This window comes from Marmota flaviventris, chromosome 2 (assembly GCF_047511675.1).
Source record: "Marmota flaviventris isolate mMarFla1 chromosome 2, mMarFla1.hap1, whole genome shotgun sequence".
Classification (NCBI taxonomy): domain Eukaryota; kingdom Metazoa; phylum Chordata; class Mammalia; order Rodentia; family Sciuridae; genus Marmota; species Marmota flaviventris.
This window is the reverse complement of record NC_092499.1, coordinates 104,161,968-104,184,192: the sequence shown is the minus strand read 5'-3', so window position 1 is coordinate 104,184,192 and position 22,225 is coordinate 104,161,968. Positions and strand designations below refer to the sequence as shown.

Genomic DNA, 22,225 nt, shown 5'->3' with positions numbered 1-22,225 from the left:
GATAGAAATTTTCTTTAGAATTCTAGTCTCCATTTCAGAAATCTAGGCTCAAGGCAGCTATAATGGGACTGCTTTTCCCAAGCATTTATATTTTCTCCTTAAAGAATGGTGTTAAGAGAAATTTTGAGTGTCTGGTGAACAGACATTTTTAATTTAAAAGAATATAACTGAAGGGGCTGAGGTTGTGGCTCAGCAGTAGAACGCTCACCTAGTGAGAGGCCCTGGGTTTGGTCCTCAGTGCCACATAAAAATAAATAAATAAATAAAATTAAGGTATTGTGTATTCAACTACAACTAAAAAATAAATGTTAAAAAAAGAATATAACTGAAAATCTAGCAGATATCTCCTTTTCATCACTATTAAGTCTGGTTGAAAAGAACAAACCCATATCAACATCTTGAATGTCCTCATTCCACCCAACCCCAAGTTAACTTTTCAAAAGGAATAGCATACTTTAGGAATGAATATTTACAATTTCTCTTTACAATGATTACATAATTATCCTTGGAATGTTTTAGTTCATACAACCAACTGGAGTCAAATTGGCAAAGACATTTCTTTTTTTCCTACTTGGATGATTCACTTATTTTAGATATATGGATGACCCCAAATTTAGGGGAAAGCCATTCGTATCTAAAGCTGTTGTGCACTGTGTTCTTGATTTCAATGCATCCTTTATGTAATTATATATTGGAAATGTCCCTATGAGGCAGGAAAGAATGACTTTCTGATAATTGTTGAGAGAAGATGCAAACAAACCTTACCTAAAAAAGATAAAGACACATAACCTGTGTGGTCCCTGGTATGTTTAAATGACCCAAATGATGAGATGGTATTTTCCTCAGTATGTGAGGATAACTATATATCCTAATTAAAGGGCCCTTTCCAGAAAATGAGAGGAATGCTTTTAGATGACACTGTCCAATAAAGGTTTCTGTGATAATGGAAATGTTCCACATTTGCGCTGTGCAACAGAGTAGCCAATTGTCACACGACTACTGAACAACCTGAAATGTGGATTTCACATTTTCACACAGGAACTAAACTTCAATTTTTATTTTATTAAGCAGCATATATTTACTATAATTGTATACTGAATAAGACAGAACACTCTCCCTTACTCAGCTGTTTAAATAATTATTCTGGAAAAAAAAAATAAATAAAAAGCAAAAAATGAGACAAGATGCCTCCAGAGGGTGGAAGAGAAGGCCAAGTGTGACCAATCCATCCTGCTCTGGAAATGCAGCTGACAAACCCCATTGAGAAAAAAAGGAGATATGCTCTTCTTATTGAGACTCTTTTTTTCTTCAAAATATTTTTTTTTTAGATGTTGATGAACCTATATTTTATTCGTTTATTTATATGTGGTGCTGAGAATCAAACCCAGTGCCTCACACATGCTAGGCAAGCCCTCTATCCCTGAGCCACAACCCCAGGCCTCTTATTGAGACTCTTTTGGGGGATTCTTTTATATCTATTATGATTCACCTATCCACTGCAGAGATGAATCTTAATAAATAGCTACTAACTTCAATTCCTTCCAAAAAAATTATTTTGAAAGAAATATTCAGAAGTCTTGTAAGCTCTTAGGCCTATGAAAATTAGCCAAAAATTCACAAACATTTGGGAATACTGTCACCTAATTTGGAGTAAAGACGGAAGGGCTTGTTCATTTTTTTGGATATGCTCCGCCAAAGAACTATCAAGATTTCATTTTGTTTGAACTTTTATTATCTGTTGTCAAGATGGTTTGAATAATAGTTTTAAATTTCAATATGTTCAATATCATTAATATGGACCTAACATGCTAACATGGACCTGCAATACATGAAAGGTCTATGCAAATAATAAATTCAGCACAATTCACATCAACTTACCAAAATAAGTATATGTAATAATAAAACAACATAATAAATAAAACAAAAATCATTTGGTTAATTCCCCTTTATCATCATAAATTTAAAATGAAAATATGATATTGCATTCAGGAATATTGCTTTATGTCATGATACCTTGTTCTGAATGATAAAAAGTTTACAAGATCTAGCTGAGTACTTAAAACCTGAAAGAAAAAAAGTTTAGATTAATAAAAAAAAAAAAAAAAAAAAAAAAAAAAAGGAAATCTCAACCTCATTTAAAACTTCTATTAAAAAACTGTAATTAAGAGCTGGAGCTGTGGCTTAGAGGTAGAGCATGCACCTAGCATGTGTAGGGCACTGGGTTTGATCCTTAGCACCACATTACGTAAAATGAAGACATGGTGTCCACCTGTAACTAAAAAATAAATATTAAAAAAAAACTTTAATTAAGCCTATGGATATATAATTTTTAAAATGTATATATTTCAGTCAGTACAAGAACTAAAAAAATTAGGTTAATTATTTTAAGCATTTGCTTTTTAGTGTTTAAATTACTGCTGATTAACTTATGAAAGTTCTGCACATAGTAATACACAAAAATAATTTACCTTCTATGTCTGAATTTTTTAGGATCTGAATTTAGTAAAGATGTTGTTTAGCAAACAAAGAGGGGAGGGCAAACAAAGAGTAACTAAAAATTCTGCTTTAGTAACTAATCATTCAGATAACAGTGCTAAAGTCAATATTAGAGGAAATTAAAGATATTTCCTAAAAATAATTTCTTACATATTTTTTTGATCACTTTGAATCCACTATTTTACATGGATAATGATCTTATGTATACCTTCGGATTAAAAAATCTTGAACCTAAATAGTAAAAATTTTAGTTTCTTAAATTTATGTCTTTCTACTTTCCTTGTTCCTTCCTTAATAGAAATTAAAACATAAAACCAAACAAAGAAAATGACATAAAAGTTTAAATCCATTTGTAAAATGGGAGTCTAATTTAAGAATCCCCTAATATCTAACAACTTAAATGATAAAATATTAATATTTGATTAAATATTAATATATTATCAGTAGCATATTAATGCTTTATTTTAATATTATGTAAAAACAGCAAATATTGTCATAAAATCAGTTTGCTACTAGAGTTTTTATAGTAATTCCAAGTCTAAGGAGGAAATATTTAGATAGTTCCAATAAAAGTACCCTAAGAACTAAAACCACAAGGCATCATAAAGCAAATGTATGATGTACAAAGACTGAGTCAGGGACACACAAGCTGTCTCCACACAAGATTCTTTTCACCTAATTAGTCTGGTAAAAGGGATAAATAAATGTTTATATGTTGAACAGTTTCCTAAATAAAAGGTCCAATATTATCTTTTCCTCAAAATTTCCAGATAGGATTAGGGGTAAAAATAAACTTTCCTCTCTGGTAACAATAAGAAATAAAAATTCCAGTTCTCAGTTCAAAGCATCTTAGATTCAACTACTGTTTTTGCTATATTAACAAGCACAGTTGACTATTACTGATCTTTAATTGTGAGGAAAATTCCCTCAGGTAAACCAGGCATATTTTTATTAATCTTAAATTAGTGTCATTAAGCAAATTTCACTGTTTTTTTGACTCTGAATTCTATTATTTCCCTAATAATCACAATTTTGTTTTTCATTGAGAGAGAAACTAGAATTTCTAAGGGACAGCATTTGAAACTAGTTTTCTAGGAATAATCAATGTATGATTAGCTTAGCTACCTTCACTTAAAAAAAGTAAAATTAGGGGAACTGGGATATAGCTCTATGATAGAGTGTGTTTGCCTAGCATATGTGGTGCCCTGGATTCAACCCCTAGCACTGTTAAAAAAAACAAAAACAAAACAAAAAAACAAAATAACACCTGATTTCCTTTTTATTCCCAACAAATTTATGAACAAGAGGAAAGAAACAAGTTTGTCTTCCAAAAACATTAACAAGGGCTGGGATGTAGCTCAGTAGCGGAACACTTATTTGCCTAGCATGCACAAGGCCTTGGGCTTGAGTTCCAGCAAAAAAGACGATAACAACAAAAACCACTAATAAAGCTAAAGTGAGTGACAACGTATTTCCTGGCAAAAGTTATAGATTTAACTCATGGGTATTTGTACCTGCTTGAATCAAGGAAAGAAAACTTTCTTGGGCACATATAGTCTCAGAAAGTTTTATAAATGAAAACAAAACAAAATAGGTCAATGCAAAAGTCCCTGTCATTCCACGTCTTTAGCATTCCATGTTCAGGAAACTCTACATGACCTCATGTTTTCTCTATCATAGAAATATTATATTTAACTATATTAGGTGCACAGACAGTCTAGAAATTTGAAATAACTGTACTTTCTTCTCTTGTGTTAACTAGCAATGAATTACCCAGAAGAACAAAAATGTAGCTCAATATAGACTCACACTGGCTTCTGTGCTTTTAGTAACTGAAAATGTTTATTTGAAAAATGTCTTAGAGGAATTTGTAATGTAATTTTAGTTACTTCCTTGCTACCCTAATTCTGATGAAAAAACAAATTACATGGGCAGACAGGTGTCAAAACCATGGCTACACCAATTTTCAGTACTATGAATCCCATTAGAGGAGGAAAACTACTAATTTCCTGAGTTTTTGTTACTTTTTTTTTAAACATACATAGGACAGTTTTAAGTTCTGCATCTTAAGCAAAAACTGATAAAAATTTGCTTGCTAAATCCCACCAATTAGCATTTGTAAAATTCATAAATTCATGTTAGTCTGATCATATATGCAAAATATATTCATAAAATTGTCTAGTGTTTTTCCAAGTCACATATTTGTAGAATATTTTAATACAAGGGGTAGTAAGGACACATTTAAATTTTTCTTTATTGTAGAGACTAATTTACTTGTCCTTGGATGACATAAGAAGAAAACTTGGTCTTGGGAGATGGTCCAGGGTTCAAATTCTGACCTTAGCACTTACTAACTGGGTGGAAGTTGAGCAAATTACTTGACTTCCTTGAACCTCATTTTCCTTATTTATAAACTGAGGATAGTAACATCTAAATGACAGTGGCTGTGACACCAAGTCTTCAGCATAATTCCTGGCTGGAGTAGCCCTTACAGTCTGTTAGTTTCTGTCTCTTATTCTCCAGATTCCATCCAAAGCTCAATATTCAAAATGTGTTTCTTGCTTAAGTTTTTATAATTTGGACTTTTGTCATGGCTCTCATGAGGATTAAAATAATCCTGACCACAACTAAAGACCACTGTACATAAACTTTTTATACCTTGAATGGTCTATAGCCTCTTTAGTTCAAGGCCAAGAAAAATGGAGGCTGCTTAGACCAGAGCCAGACTGAACTCCAGAGTCTTTGAGGAAAAAAAAAGACAAAAGAGTCCTTTCCGTCTGCCAACTTTCCTATCTTTGACCTGTAACAACGTTTTACCTTTCTGCATAAAGGACATAGTTAATTTATATCAATAAGAGAAATGAATGCAGGCTGTGTTCTTATAACAATAAAAATCCCTCAGAAATCCACTATTTCTTTGATATTTTTTAAACACTGAAAAAGGTATAATGTCAAAATGGTTTTAATTTCCCTATTTATCACAAACACATTAATACCCTACACAACATGATACATAACATAATATAATCACACAAAGTTTACATGTGACAGAATAAAAATTTCTTCAATTAGTGGGAAAAAACAGAAGGAACAACTTGGCTTTTCTTTTCTGCATATATAGATTCCAGTCTGTTACACTTCCAACAGTACAATATGAAAAGGCTCTTCTTCCTCTCTGGCCAACATGTCATTCCTGCAAGTCTGTTGGTTTTATTAAAAGGTCGTAAACATTCAAATATATAAAAGAAACTTGAAAACTTAAAAATAAAAACTGGAAAAAGACATTTTGTTTAAGACCAGAACCATTAGGATTACTCATTTCTCATTCTTTTTGTAATGAGATGTTAAAAATGAAAATCCATGTAAACTTCCAGCGTTTCAAAATATTAATCTGTATTATCATCTCAAATCAATAAAGTATTAAAGAGTTTAAATTTAATTACCACGAAGATTATAGAAAATTCCTAACGCAAGTAAAGAAGTACATTTCACTTAGAAATTATTGAATTTCACTAGAAATTATTAATAAAAGTGCTAATTTTTATTATAAAGCAGATAGGCATACATTTCCCAATACATACGAAGATGATGTATTTACAGTCTTTTGAAAATATATATATCACATAATTTTCTTAGTGAAGAAAAATGAAGTAATTAGGGACTAATATTTCTCATAATTCTAATAATTATTTGAGAATAACAATTTTTAAGACAAAAGGTGGGTAAGTGTAAGGTCTTGTGATTCAGAGGACTAAAATAATGTATCATCTCTTTATGCATTTTTCAAGAACATATAAGTCACCTTTGACCTGTATCAGGCACAAGCTAACAATTTTCAAGCCACACTTCTCTACTATACCAGTTATGCCATCTACCATAAGCCTGGAAATACTTAATACCATCAAAGCTGTTCTCACCACCCGCCTCTCAGTGTAGAACAAAGAGAAATGTTGTAATAGAGAGATCTGTGCTCTTGAAAGAATAAAATCTAAACACAATTTTGAGTTATAGTCTCCTTGCTTCTGGGGTCCTGCATAATTAACTTTACTAAACTTAAACGTGTGTGCGTGTGTGCGTGCATGCTCGCATGTGAGCATGCTCTCTTTCACACACACATTCACATACTACTTTCAAACAGACTGTTTCATTTAGACTCCAACACAAGAGAAAAATATTTTCACATCTGAAAGGCAGGTGGCAAGGAAATTATTACAGATCAAGTAATTTCACTTAAATTACCCATCTAAATCTATCTCTCACATTCTCTAAAGCCGTGTTTTACATGGCAACCTGAACACATATTTTGAATAAAGTTGAAGATATTTTGGCTAACTATCCTCTATTAAGATAGCTTACCCAAAAGTTCACAAACCAACCACTGGCTGAATCCAAAGGGACGTTACACCAAAGCAGTTGGCAAATGAAAAGTGCTTTTATTAATAGTTCTCAGAGGTAAAAAAGAAAAGGACGATTATATATGATTTTATTCCTATTTTAGGCAAATGTAATCACAATTTTTTCAAACTTCAAACATTAATATCAAAATGCCTCCCCCCAAATCACTAAAACAACATACGCATTTTTCTTAAGATGTCTATGGGGAAAATTTTTTGGGGGGAGAAAGACTGAAAAGAAAAATATGAATTTCTGACACAAATCAAGATTGATATTCATTAATACAATATCTTTATAATGTTTATTAAGCACTTAACAAAGATTAACTCCTATTAAGTCTCTCAGAAAAGTTGTTTCTTTTTAGAATATACAAAATACTTTGGCTTTAAAGGTATTTTTTGCAGAAACATTCTATTTAATATTAATTAACTAATTTAAAGACCAGAACAATCTTGCTTAGCAATTCAGAATAGTATTATTTAAAAACACCCAATCATGTGGTATGAATCGACCAGGAATATATTTTTTTTTCAGAAAATGTTAAAATGCATTCTTTTAAAGATAGTGATTTATTTTATGAATCTGCACAGGGTCAAAATTTGAGTATGATTAGAAACAGATGGTCTCCCAGAAAAGTCAGGCTCTGGACCTGAAACTCCAAACAGGAAATACGGCCCTCACTAGCTGACTGCTTCCCTAATCATTCCCAGAGCTTCATACTTGTTATTTTATGAATATCCACGATGACTTTCATCTTTTCCTTCTATCTATAAAGCATCAAATAATACTCAATAAATATTTGTGTGTGTGTGTATATATATATATATATATATATATATATATATCATATCGTGATTTCAAATTTACAATATACCAAAAAAAAATCAAAACAAATGTACTTTCAAGCTCATTGCTAGTAAAGACATTAGGCTAAAAATAACGAACAAATTCAAGTTTATTTTCTGCACTATTTTAAAAATAAAATAAAAGCCAAAAACTTTGAGTTAACTGTTGAAGATATATGACTTTACAAATAAATACATAATCTAATTTACTACAGAAAAGAATAAAACATAACCTCACAGGTTTTACTTAAAAGCAATTAAACTACACTGCTTTCCATTAAACAAGTCAGAAGCTATGAACAAAGAAAAAGGCTTACCGTTTTCCCATTATAGTAATACATCAAAGAATTGCTGCCCATTCCAGGGACAGGATAAGCACAATACATGTTGATTTTGAAAATGTTACTGTTTGCAGCTAAAGCACACAGCTTCTCTCCAAGACATTCATCCACTCAGGCAAACAGAGTAAGTCTTCAGTAGTATGCATCCACACATGGATCTACTCAAAAGGAACTTATGCAAAATAGGACTGAACCAACTCAGAGAACCCAGAGGGAGGGCTTATGCTGTAAGTAACCTCTTTCAATTTCCATCAAGTCCCTGCACTGGTGGAGGATACCAATAAGACAAACTTTGGGGTATTAAAAACACCCCAAATTTCCCTTATAAATTCTAAATAAAGAAAAGAGATATTGTGCCCTAAAGATAAATATCCCAAGGAATTACTAATTCTGTCACATAAGTATATATCTACACACACACACACACACACACACACACACACACAGGCATACACAAAGGAAGGCAAACCGACAGATCTTTTGCTAATCTGTTTTTAGTTTAATTAAATTAGAGCACTTGTGGCAGGGAAACCTTGCTTGCTACACCTCCAGCAACATTACCATCTGGCATGGTCTAAAGTTGCTTCCAACTATGATAAACACATGATCAAGTAATCAGGAATTGGAAACACTGAATCATATGTAACAAGAAGGATCCAGGCAGTTAAGCCTGTACAAAATCACTTCCTGGAGAAAGCAAACTGTCCAGTACCTATTAACTAGCTAGAATAAGCCATGTTTTTTTTTAAGTTATAAACATTATATTGAAAAATTTTCAGAGGAACATATTTCATTAAAAAGTTTATTCTAAAAATTAGAAAAATTCTTATAAATTACCTGTCTTTAAAATGGAAACAATTAATAATATAGATTTTCAGTTATAAATCTCCTTGAATTTCTCATAAACACTACCAATGGAAAATTTATGAAGGAAAGCAGTCTTCTAGAACATCTAATATGTATTATAAACTTCATAATTAAATAGGAAAAAGAAAGTTTTGTTTCCCCTTATATAAGAATATAAGAAGCTGGTGTGTGCAGACAAAATGTGCACTCCACCTAATAAACTAAATGAGGTTTCCTAGAAGTCTTCCTCCTCTCTAAGCTTATTATTGTTCTAAATGAATACTTTATATTTATACTTTATGGTGATGTCCAAATTTCTCAGAAACAAAAAATAATCAGTGTGGGAAGAAATGTCTCAGAGATTTTTCTAACTCATTATAATAATTCAAAGTCAAAAGGTTTTAAACACTGTCTTCAAATATATGTTTTCTCACATAAACACATTTTGCTATTTAAAATTTTTCCAATTTATCTTTTGGTGTGGATTCTAATCCAAAAAACAGAATAGCAACTTTTCTTTGATCTTACTTCCTGTCAAAACCTCTGTACTATCTCTTCTCCCTGTGCCTCATAGATTCTAACAGAACTGTGTTAATCAAAGGAGAGCTCACAAGCTGCAAAAAAGGGGCACATCACTTTTTAAAAAGGCAACTTTCACATAAGAGAAATCCATGAAATATTCTATGAATATTATATAAAGAAGCACCTATCCTTATGAACCGTATTGATCAAATCATAGTAATAAAACTGAATCAGACAATAAGGCCAGCTAACTTCACAATGTTTTAAAAGCTGATGGTATCGAAACAACAATAAAACCTCCCTACACTCTCCAGATATAGAAAAGGCTAAGCAGCAGCTGCAAAAGAACATCACTGTACAGCAGACTATTAAAATGCCAGTCTGCAGAGTGGTGTGTAACTTCCTCCCTCCTGAGAGACCACAAAGACCCATTTCAATCCTTGGAGAACTGTGTAAAAAGCGTTGATTTACAATTAACAATACCATGTCTTAAAACCATTCAAGTAAATTTTAGTCTTTCATAGACAGTCTTTCTCTATTGACAAAATGGCTACTTTTTAACAGGAAAAAAAAAAAGAAGGAAAATTAACCATTTAAAATAAAATTTCCTTCTATTAATTATTAAAAATAATTTACTTTTCAATAGAGATTGAAAAGGAACAAAGAGGGAGCCACAATGTACTAACAATAGTTCAACATTTTCTTTGTATAATCATTGCTCTTACAAGAGAAAACTTTTTCATACTGGTTGAAAAATTCACCTCTAACAGTTACTCTTTTTTCTCTGGTGCTTCACAAAAACAGAGAGTACTATGTTGTTTTTTAAAAAAAGCATAATGTAAATTCAATTATGCAATAGTGGCTATTAAGGCATAATGAAAAATTTAACATTTCCTCATCAGTACTTTATTTTGGAGGCAAATTCCATTATAATCTGAAGGGAATAAACAAACATTCAGGTAATAGAGAATTCAGATTAAAGACAAACACAACTGGGTAAGATTCACTGTTAAACCTGAAACTGAAGGGGAAACAACAGTTTCTAAACAATTGAGTAACTAACTAGAAGCTTTTGCTTTTACCTTTCATTCCTTCTCTCAAAAGCAAGTATAAACTCTATACATGTGTAGATAAGACCTTCCTTCCAATCCACCCCATGGTCATTTGGTATACATAAATGCCTAAATTAACAGTAAATGCAAGTATTTAAAAAATGCTTTATTTATATTTGTGTCTATATTATATTCATTTCTCAAAAAAAGTAAATCATCAAGAAGACTGGTGATAATTTAAGTAAAATATTCCTAGATTCTATGCATATGCTATGGCAATGTGTTTTAAGTTGGTCATTCCAAATTCTACCTCTTGGAAGTAGGCTCTTACCCACAGGAAACTAAAACTGGCTGATGTGCAGTCATTTGCTTTATCACAATTATAAAATTTATCTTCTATGACGAAGTCTTTTTTCTTTTTCTCAAAAATATTTTTTAAAAAACTCATCTATGCAACAGCTGCAGAACAATTTTCCCCCTAAAGAGAATCATATTACAGAAAAAAATGCATATAGATGGATCAAGTGCTGCTCTAGTCAATGCAGTTGTTTAATCTTGCTTTTTTTTTTTTTTTTTAGAGGAACATGTCAAGGGTTAATCCTGTGACTCAGTCTGACAAAACGAGTCAGCTGGAGACAGGGCCAATTTTTAAACCTGATTTCAGACAGGCGTGCAGTCTGCACAGAGGCTCTGTACTGTCATGCACTTTTTTATTTTTTTAAAGTGATTCCTTTATTTTTTTAAATGGACCTTTATTTTGATCATATACTTATATGCTGTGCTGAGAATCGAACCCAGTGCCTCACACATGCCAGGCAAGCACTCTACCACTGAGCCACAACCCCAGCTCCCTGTCATGCACTTTTTATTCTGAATTGTTTCCACCCACAATTCTATATAATCACTTATGCGTTACTCTTGAGATTATGTGATCGGACTCAACATTCACATCATCTAGTCCAATAACCTAAGTTTTATAGCAAGACTAGCATTGTTAAACACACAGGCAAAATGATTAATGAAAATGTCAGAGAATCTTGAAAAAATGAGACTTGGAGTCTTACATCTTTTATTAACAAACTGATGATTCCTGGTTTAAGGATTAGTACATTTTACCAATTTTTAAAATGTTTTTTTTTAGTTGTCAATGGACCTTTATTTTTAAAATTTATTTATATGTGTAGCTGAGAACAACACATATAAATGGTAACATGCCTTACACATGCTACCACTGAGCCACAACCCTAGCCCACTAATTTTTTAAAATATGCTTTCTCCTAAAATGTTTTCAGAGTTGATGGTTCTTGCTCTAATAATCATCAAGCACAGACCTAAACTGTATAAGAAAATGTACAATGGATTTTGTTTTCAAAAAGTGTACTATGGTATGGACTTTCTGGGAACTTCTATGTATATTTTAGGCTTCTCTGAAAAAACTCCCTTCTTATTTTTCAGATTTTCTTTGGAGAGTCAAGCAAAATTTCTTGGAATTACCCATGTTGTATTTTAATCTATTTAATTTAGCTCATCTTTATCCCTGATGATTTTATCACTATAATAATTATAAACTTTGAAAACTATCCTTAAAGCAAGAATTTTCCAAGTGACATAAAATTCTAAACAGTTTTCCAAAGAAAAATTTAATTGAGTCAGGAATGTTGGCACATGCCTGTAATCTCAGCTACTCAGAAGGCTGAGGCAGAGGATGGCAAGTTTTGAGGCCATTTTGGGTGACTTAGGCATGGAGTGCTTGTCTAGCTTATGTGAGGTCCTGGGTTCAATTCCCAGCACCAATCAATCAATCAATCAAATAAAAAATATAAAAAATAAAAGAAAAAAAGTTAATTGAACTGAATTACATACATTGAATTAATTAACTAAGTCCTATTAATAGTTAAATCTTATTGTACATTCTTCTAAAGCAAGCAACATCCACTCTGTCCCCCAAAGCCAGATAATATGGCTGAGAAAAGTAAATATAAGATCTACTCAGGATTCCTCATGAAAGTTTCAACATTATTTCTAAGTGAATCAATTCTTAGAAAACATAATTTCAGAGTGATACGTGAAGCCAAAGTTCAAGTATGATTAATTCTACAAATGAACTCTATATTTCATCCCTAAAGGATGAAGCTCAGTTAATAATAAATTATTGGTGGCAAGGGAGGTAGGGGTAAGGACAAATGAAAGAGGACAGTAAGTGGTAGGATCTATATGCAAAGCAAAAGACTGTTCTTTCCCAATGCCTCCTCTTCTTAGCTCCTAATTGGGCAGATTTTTAGTTAGCACTGCCAACTAAATCAAACACCCAGTCAGATATCAAACTTCCAGGCTTTATATCTGAACATTGCAGTATGGAATTTTCTAGTATATGCTACTTTGTAAATAAGATCATTCCTAAGTGTTGAAGAAGTTGGTCTGATATTTTCATATTTTAGAAATTTAATTTTATAACAAAGAAAATAAGAGTATAAAACTCAAGGGAAATAACATATCCCTCTCAATGAATGAGGAATATTAACACACACATAAAAATATATTTCCCAGGGCTGGGGGGTATAGCTCAGTGGTAAAATTCCCAAGGCCTTCTGTTCCATCCCCAATACCACCACCAAAACAAAAATGATTCCAAGACCATTTCTTAAAGCAGAACAAAGACACATGATAAAATTCACATATCAGCATCTGTCTTAGACACAGGACATTCAATTGTGTATCATTTCTTTACAAATATCTCAAGTCTAACTTGAGTTTTAGAAATGTTTAATAATGATTAATAAAACATAAAACACCCATCTGTATAAGCCAATGGAAACAATCAACTATATAACCTGCATTTTTAGGGCAAAAGAACACTTGATTATTTCTTCCTTTGCCAATCATGTTACTATAATGAAGATGTTTAAAAACAACTACATCTCCTGGAAAAGAAAGCAAATAACTCTCTTTCTAAGGTAAATAAATACACTGACATTAACACTACAACTGACAAATCATGCAAAGGTCTTAAAAAGCACTACAATGAGATTGAATTACCATTACTAAGAATATGTAAAATCTAAAGCAAATCATGTTTCTTCTGATCACAAACCCTTATGACAAAGCAATTTTTTAAACATTTATTTTTAGTAAAGAGCAGGTCCCTCTGCCCTAGTAAATCCTATATTTCTTGGTTGGCCATTTCTTTCCCCACATGAATTGCAGTTTGTCACTTCTCATTTACCTCTTGAAATAACACTGTAAGAGAATCATTAACTATGTTGCAACTTGATAATTTTCCTGCAGATGGCTCTATAATCACAGGATTCCTACTGAGTGTGTGTGTGTGTGTGTGTGTGTGTGTTTATATATGTAAACACACACACACACACACACACACACACACACACACTCAAGAGGACCTGTAGATTTCTAAACTCAATAAACCAGCACTTTTGAATCTATCAACAGCAACAAAAACTGTAAGCAAACAAAGCTATTTTAAATCATCTATAAAGGTAAGTAATTTCTGTGAAAACAGTTTTGGATTGAGATAGCTCTCTTAAAAAAAGTGTCATCCTTTTTTTCTGCTATTGTTGTATACTATTTTGGTCTGCTCAATTCCTTTCCTTCTGAGCTGGAAAATGCCAGATTCTTCCAAATTATGAGAAATGAAATAGCACCAAGATATTCTATTTCATTTTAAACTTAATTTTAGAGTCCAGAAGTAACATCTGCATCCTAGCCCAGTATCAGTTCAAGAATCTGCAATCCAAAGCAATAAATAACTTACATATTAAGTTATTTCTGGTCCACTATCTGTATTTTTGTTTCAGTAAAAAATTCTTGCTAGTGGTGGTAATTTTTAATACTTTTCCCCACTGAATAATATTGAAAATCTTCCAAAATTTCCTGACTCACTTTTGTAATGATCTAGTAACAAAGCAAACCTAAATTTGCCATATTTACTAAAAGAAATCATGTATAGGCTAAAATTATGAAAGGACCAACTTAAAAGACTAATTTCTTACTTCTGGTGACTACTCTCAACAAAAGCCACAGAATACTTCATTTTGAAAATGCATCTGAGGAGAGTATGATAAATAGGGGAGGAGATAAAAATGGTGAAAATGCCTTTTCAACATGGAAAAAGCAAAACAAATACTATTTGACTAATATTAAATATGCATCACCAGTAAAAGCAAAATGCTAACCATGACAATGATCTCTTACTAGACAGACTTGGAAACAGACATAAAATTTGGATGAAGCCAGGCATGGGGCCACAGGTCTGAATTCCAGATATTCAGGAAGCTGAGGCAGGATGATCGAAAAGTTAAGAAGGCAGCCTCATCAACTTAGTGAGACCTGATCTCAAAGACAAAAACAAACCCAAATTAAACTAAATAGCTTGGGGGTATGGCTCAATGGTAAAGCTTGTGTAGGGCCCTGCGTTCAATTCTCAGTGCTGAGGGGGAAATAAAAACCTTGAAAGAAATCCATTAAACTACTTGTTCTGTGTATCTATATCACATGTAGATTCAGTAGAGAAGGTAAGATAGGTTGCTTAGGTTCCAGAAAATTGTGGAATTATATGGTGCAATGCAAAAAGAATACTGGACTAGGAGTCAGTAGACAGGGATTCAGGTTTTAGCTTTGACTCTTAGGAGTTCTCATGAGAACTCAGGTTAGGCTACTGAATCATTTTTGCAAAATGCGGATATTAAACTATACTGAAGATTTTCTATCCATTTTATCACCAAACCTTTTACTATCTACTCTCTCCCAAACTCTGAATTTCAATTTTGTAAGATTTTTGTTTTTAAAACTCTTTTATATTGAGTTATAGTAAAAAAACTGTCCCTGTTATAAAAATTAAAAAAAAAACTTAAGTGATGGATGTCTTTCAGAATTTTGATTAAAAATGGAAATGAAGTATTACTATGCTGACATAAAATAATCCCAGTGAAAGAAATAGGATTTTATAGTTACCATGTGTAATTTTTTAAAAAAATTTTTTTATACCTTTATTTCATTTATTTATTTTTATGTGGTGCTGAGGATTGAACCCAGCGCCTTGCATGTGCTAGGTGAACACTCTACCACTGAGCCATAACCCCAGCCCACGTGGTGTAAAATTTATTTTAGTAAAATACACAATTCTTTAGGTTTTCTGAAATATTTTAAATCTAGTTGTATTACTATTTTTAAGATTAAGAGCTGTGACCTACTGACATAGATGATACTCAGTATCTATATCCACCTTAAATTATATTTTTATAATGACATCTATTTAATGTAAAATTTGATGTGAGGGTCAGACATTTTTATATTTAAAATGGCATCATCTGGAAGATCAAATATTTGTGGCCAAGTCTTTCAAAAAGAGAAGTAATCCCCAACAGAGATGGCTGTATTATAATTTTTAACAGGCAATAAAAAGTTATGAAGTGAACATATATAAGGGAGCCCAACTAAATAAGGAAGCTAGGGCTCTTGCACTATCATTTAATAAAGATGCTGAGCCTATGACTTGCTTCTTTGTACCTTTTGGCTGGAGAATATGGTAGAGCATAAAAGAGACTGATATGGATTATAAACAAAAGTGTCTGCAAGGAACAGGTAGCCTGGAAAGTATACAGGGTGCAAGAATAAAGGGGAGAAAGAGTCACATAAAAATGACTAGGAGAGTAAAAGGAATAAAATTGTTAAAATTGGAATAAAGATCATATGACTATAAGAACACAATTTTCTAATGCTAAGATCTCATATTAGAAATCAAATGCATACCCTCCTAGTTCTAATATACCTGAAGGACAGTCTACCTTTGTGTAAATAGGAATAACTTCAGTGATCTTTGTCACTGAACAGTTTTTACAAGGTTTAACATGTTTTATAATACAAGGGTTAAAACAGTAACCTACAGTTCTTATTCTCTTGAAAATAATTCAGATTATTTAGTATACAGCTTAAACCTTCTCAGAGTCAACTGAGCATGCCAGGAATAAAGAAGAGCCATGACTGCAGTACTAATTATTTTAATTTGTTCACTTATTCAATAGTTATTGAACATATATTATGTATCTTGGTGCTGTAGAGCATATCAATAAACAAAGATAAACAAATTAGAACACATCAGATGGTATTAAGTACCACAGAGAAAAATACAGAAGGCAAGGTAGGGGGCGCTAGTGGGCATATTACTGTTTTATAAAGATCCCCACTGATAAAGTCATATTATATGAGCAAAGAGAAAACTAGAGATGTAGATACTAAGGGAAGTACATTTCAACAGATACAACAGCAAATAAATGCAAAGGCCCTGAGGCTGGTCTGTGTGATTTCTATCTTTGAGGAGCAGTAAGAGCTCAGTGGGGCTGAAGTGGAGTGAGGGAGGGGTAGACTGGTAGAAGATGAGGTCTGAGAGGTACCATGGGGACAGATCTGTAAGCCATTTTAAGGATTTTGGTTTTACAATGATAAGGAAAGCTACTGGAAGATTTTTAAGCAGAGGAAGATATGAATTGACAGATTTTAAAAGGATCTTACTGTGATTAAAAAGTGACTGAAAGAAAACTGGGAGATCAGTTGGGAAGCTGTTGACAATGCAAGAAAGATATAAAGGTGGCTGGGAAAAAGATGATGGTGACATAGATAGTGAAAAATAGTTATAATTCTTGAAGATAACTTTAGTATGAAAAATTTATAATGGGAACATTATCACTATTACATGTTATAATTTTGGGGTGAGTACCAGGGATTGAACTCAGGGGTGCTCAATCACTGAAGCACACTCCCAACACCCCCTCTCCCCTTCAAAAAAGTTTTAAATTTGAGATAGAGTCTCAGTAAATTGCTTAGGGCCTTGCTAAGTTGCTGAGGGTGGCTTTGAACTTGCAATCCTCCTGACTTAGCCTCCCAAGCCAGTGGGATTACAGGTGTGTGGCACTGTACCCAGCACTGTTAAACACTTTAATATCAATGAAACTATAACTTTTTCCTCTATATTTTTGCTTTCCATACTTTTCTGTCACATAAGGACCATGGCTGTGTATTTTTAATTAGGCTATCCTAGGATAATGTAGAGTTAGTGCTGATGGATGAATGTCCTCTCTATCCCTACCTTCTTTTCTTTCTCTCTTTTCTTCTCCTCTTCCTTTTCCTCTCTCTGCTTTTTTTTTAAATATACATTTTTTAGTTGTAGTTGGACACAATACCTTTATTTTATTTATTTTTATGTGGTGCTGAGTATCAAACACAACACCTCACACTTGCTAAGCAAGCTATCTTCTGCTGAGCCACAACCCTAGCCCTCTGCCTCTTTCTCTACCTTTCTTTCTTCCCTTCCTTCCTTTTCTTCTTTTAAAATAAAAAAAATATATACGTAAGTATCTTTATAAAGTAAAAATACTCATTTTGTGTTTAACTAGGAATTATCTGTATAACTGAGGGGGAAAATGGGACAAATAAATCAGTTACTTACACAAAGGAAGCAAGTTAACATATTTTTGATGGTTTGAACAACCAGAGGAGAAAATGGAAAAGTTCAGTTTAGAAGAGGAAGTCATTAGCGATATGTTCCCTATTTTAGATACATAAAATTGCATTGCAGTATTTATTTTTATACCCTTAATTAAAAAAGCATTCCCTGCGTATTATATTATGTGCCTAGAGGAGAACATTTACTCATCACAAAAAATTAAACATTCCAAAGGTAAAATTTATCTTTTGATCACAAGCATCTTAAAGACAGGGGCCATGTTTTATTTATTTTTACATAACTAATGCCTAAAAAGAGTTTTTCATTCACAATAAATACTTAGTATATATTCATTTTTAGCAGAAAAATTTTCATTGGAAATCTACAAAATGGAGCCAACTCGGAAATTTTTCCTTTTCCATTTTGTTCTCCTTTCCTTCTCTTCCTTTTCCCTTTCTCTCCCCCAACCCTCTTTTAGTGCTGGGGAATCAAACGCACTGATTGGTCTACCACTGAGGGATTACCCCCAACCCCCAAGTCCCTTTTTTTTTTTTTGAGATTTTTAAATATCTTTGGTGAAGGTGGAAGACACTGATTGCTTTTTATTTCAAATAATGTTAAGTAGAAAATTATCAAGCACAAGTCATAAAACTTGATTTTGCTTATTTATTATTAACACTAGCTATCATAAAACCCAAAAGGGGAACTATATAGGAACCACATAAAATTCACTTAAAACATGATACATGACTCAAATGAATCTGTTTCACGCACCATACTTGGGTTGCAAAAGACTGTCAAGCTGCTAGCATCTACCTTCAGCTTTAAGTTTTATTTATGAGAAAGTCAGACTGGGACAAAGATGATGATTGGGCATAAATATACCTTGAGTATAAGTGAAAAAATTACAGAAGGGAAGATTATATCAAAGTCAGGTTATTTAAATATGTTATACTCAATTGTTTCAAATGAATAATTTATTAATGTAACTATTAATGTAACTATTCCTGCATCTACTTTTAATGTCCTGCATATTATTTATTACCTAATGCAACGCTTAAATCCTAGCTAAATTATCACATTACAGCACCCACATTATACACTGAGAATCTATTATTATCCTAATCAGGAACATTTCAGAAGGTAGCAAGTAAAGATCTTGGAAGGCATCTGTCAGACCAATAGACACTGTCCAGTGCCCAGGGTCTTAACATGAAGGGACTACATTTCTAATTTTTGAGTCTAGTACAGATTAGAAAATTATGGTTTGGGGACACAAATCTGACCAAATATCTATTTTTAAAAATAAAGTTTTGGTTAGGTACAATAGTGCATGCCTATAATCCCAGCGGCTTGTGAGGCTGAGGTAGGAGGATCATAAGTTTGAGTCCAGCCTCAGCAACTTAGTGAGACCCTGACTCAAAATAAAAATGAATGAATGAATGAATGAATAAATAAATAAATGAAAAGGCTGGGGATGTAGCTCAGTGGCAAAATGTCCCCGGGTTCAATTCCCAGTACCTATCAATCAATCAATCATTCAATAACTATTGGAACACAGCCATGCTCATTCATTAATGTATAAATTATGTTGTAATAGCAAAATTTAGTAGTCTTGATAGAGACCAGCTGGCCCACAAAACTGAATGAATTTACTACATAAGCCTTTTAGTTTGCTGACCCCTGGTGTAGGACACTAAGGAAGAGTTACTAATACAGGTTATCACAAAGAGATAAGGAAATTCTAGCAAATTGAACAGGAAACAATTTACAGAACCGAATTATTCATGAAAAATAATAAAATGTCAGCACACTAGAAATATACTGGGTTGTGTATTAAAACATCTGTAGCTAATAAAAAGACTAAAACTTTGGTCAATACCTTAAATTTTGTTTGAAATTAATTCAACGAATATAAACACAGGGCAAAAATTAGAAATCATCCTGTAACTAGCAGTGTTTTTAAAATGTGTAAAAGTTTAACTATGAGCCAAGAGCAGTAGTGCATGCTTGTAATCCCACTGGCTTGGGGGGCTGAGGCAGGAGGATTACAAATTCAAAGCCAGCCTCAGCAACTTTGCAAGAATGTATTAAAATAGAAAATGGCCTGGGCACGTAGCTCAGTGGTTAAGTAGCCCTGGGTTCAAATCCTGGTTACCCCCCCGCAAAAGTTTAACTATGAATCAATCTATGTGGCGTATATTATAATCCTTGAAATAAGATATATAAGTATCACTAGTTAAATTAAGAAAATATCAGTGATGGTGAGTACCATGTCAATTACTTAGAATATAACCACCTCCCCCTTAACTTAACTTAAAATGAAATCCAGAACACCAAACATCCCCAGTAATACAATTTCGAATTAATATATTCTTTCTTTTCTATACTCAAAAAAATCACCAATTATACTAGGTAGAAATTAAAACAAACAAACAAACAAAAACCCTCATGGTTCTGTCAATGCTGAACACCCTAACAGTGGCCTTAAGTTTAAATGTATTTATAGAATTCAACTATACATCCTTAAAAACCAGACAACTTATCTATATACACCCTACCCATGATATTTTTTCTACATTTAACTTATATCTTAATCTGAAATACAAGCAGCTTAAGAAGTTCAATGAATCTTAAAGCCGCCTCTGAATGAAACTGAGCCACATTCTTCTTTAAGAAAGTATAGAGAAGTCAGAAAATAACAAATATACAGTTGTACAACTATATCAGTACAAACAAGTGAATTCACAGGATTTATTTCTCAATTACTTTTCCTTTTACTTTTTTATTTAAAATCAGATCAAAGACATTACTGGCTTTCCACAAAAATGAACATGGATTAAAAGCCTATCATTTACACTGTTACAATTCTGACACTGTTCTCAACAGTGGTTACTATTGGCATAAACAGTGACTATTTCTTCTTATTTATGTATGAAGAAAATCTTTCATTCAATGACCAAACTGTATATAATTTGGAATTATTACAGAACTGTCCCCTTTATATATTAAGATTTTTCTGCTACTCTAACCTGTAAAATCAGAGAATGAACTGACCGCTGTGGCAATTTTGTATCACAGTAGCCTTCAAACAGCTTATCTAAGAGTTAGAAATAGCAAACTCTGTAGGGTAGTGGCACACACCAGTAATCCTAGCAGCTTGGGAGGCTGAGGAAGGAGAATTTTGAGTTCAAAGCCAGCCTCAGGGGCTAGAGTTGTGGCTCAGTGGTAGAGTGCTTGCCTACCACATTTGTTGTACTGGGTTCGATCCTCAGCACCACATAAGAATAAATAAATAATATAAAGGTATTGTGTTCATCTACAACTTAAAAAACAAAAAAAGCCAGCTTCAGCAACTTAGTGAAGCCCTAAGCAACTTAACCTGTCTCTAAAAAGAAAATATTTTTAAAAGATGGTGGGTGCTGGGATTGTGGCTCAGAGGTAGAGCGCTCGCCTAGCACGCATGAGGCACTGGGTTTGTTCCCCAGCACCACATAAAAATAAAATAAAGATATATGTTCATCTATAACTAAAAAATAAATATTAAAAAAAAAGAGCTGGGGATGTGCTCTGTGGTTAAGTGTCCCTAGATTCAATTTCCAGTGCCATAAAAAAAGAAATAGCAAACTTTCCAAGATGTACAGTTGTTCTGTACCCTCTATGCTTGTTTGCCCAAGAAACTAATCAGCAAATGCCTATTTCAACTCATGTTCCAGAACTGGAGGGTTCACTTGTGAGGTTCAGCTAAAGCTGATACTCTACATGTAGATATGATTTATTCCAGAATTGCTGGAATTCTTGCTGGTCTTAAAGACCTTGGATAACTTTAAAAGCTCTGTTAACCAGTCTTCCTAGTAATTTCCATGTGACACTATTCACTTTGAAGAGTATTATATGTGTTACCCACCTTGTTATTTTAATGGATAAATTAGAGGTAACTATCTGTACTGTTCTAACCCATGTTTTCCTTACTGAGTCAGAAAACTAGCAGTTTTTGAAGTAAGAGTTTCCCATATTGCCTCAGAAAGTTCTACTTGTCATCTCTTTCCTAGTTAAACACAACAACAACAAAACACTGTAATTTAGACATCCTCAGGATTTAGTATTCTGACTTTTTCTATTTAATATCTTACTTATTCTATCTGGTATGTACATGAAAATTCTAGATTATTAGACATGGTGTAATGGTCTTTGTGGTTCAGGAACACCTCATAATCTCTCCAATTATCAAGAGGTGTCCCTAAATTTTCAATTTTAATGCTGACTCAA

General features: G+C 32.8%; 1 protein-coding gene across 13 annotated transcripts in view; it reads right to left on the bottom strand.

The window, feature by feature from the left end:
• Positions 1–22,225, bottom strand: part of Tcf12 (transcription factor 12) — a 348,998-nt gene that overhangs the window by 52,007 nt on the left and 274,766 nt on the right. Inside the window, exon 1 of one of the 13 annotated variants that reach the window (XM_071608308.1) lies at positions 8,054–8,219. The exons of 10 other annotated variants lie outside the window; for them this stretch is intronic. In XM_071608308.1, the coding sequence (XP_071464409.1) occupies positions 8,054–8,122 (69 nt within the window). In that variant the 5' untranslated portion in view covers positions 8,123–8,219. Of the gene's footprint in view, positions 1–8,053; positions 8,220–22,225 lie in introns of those variants that run through there. 2 more of the 13 variants (XM_071608307.1, XM_071608309.1) reach the window with 2 other exon arrangements.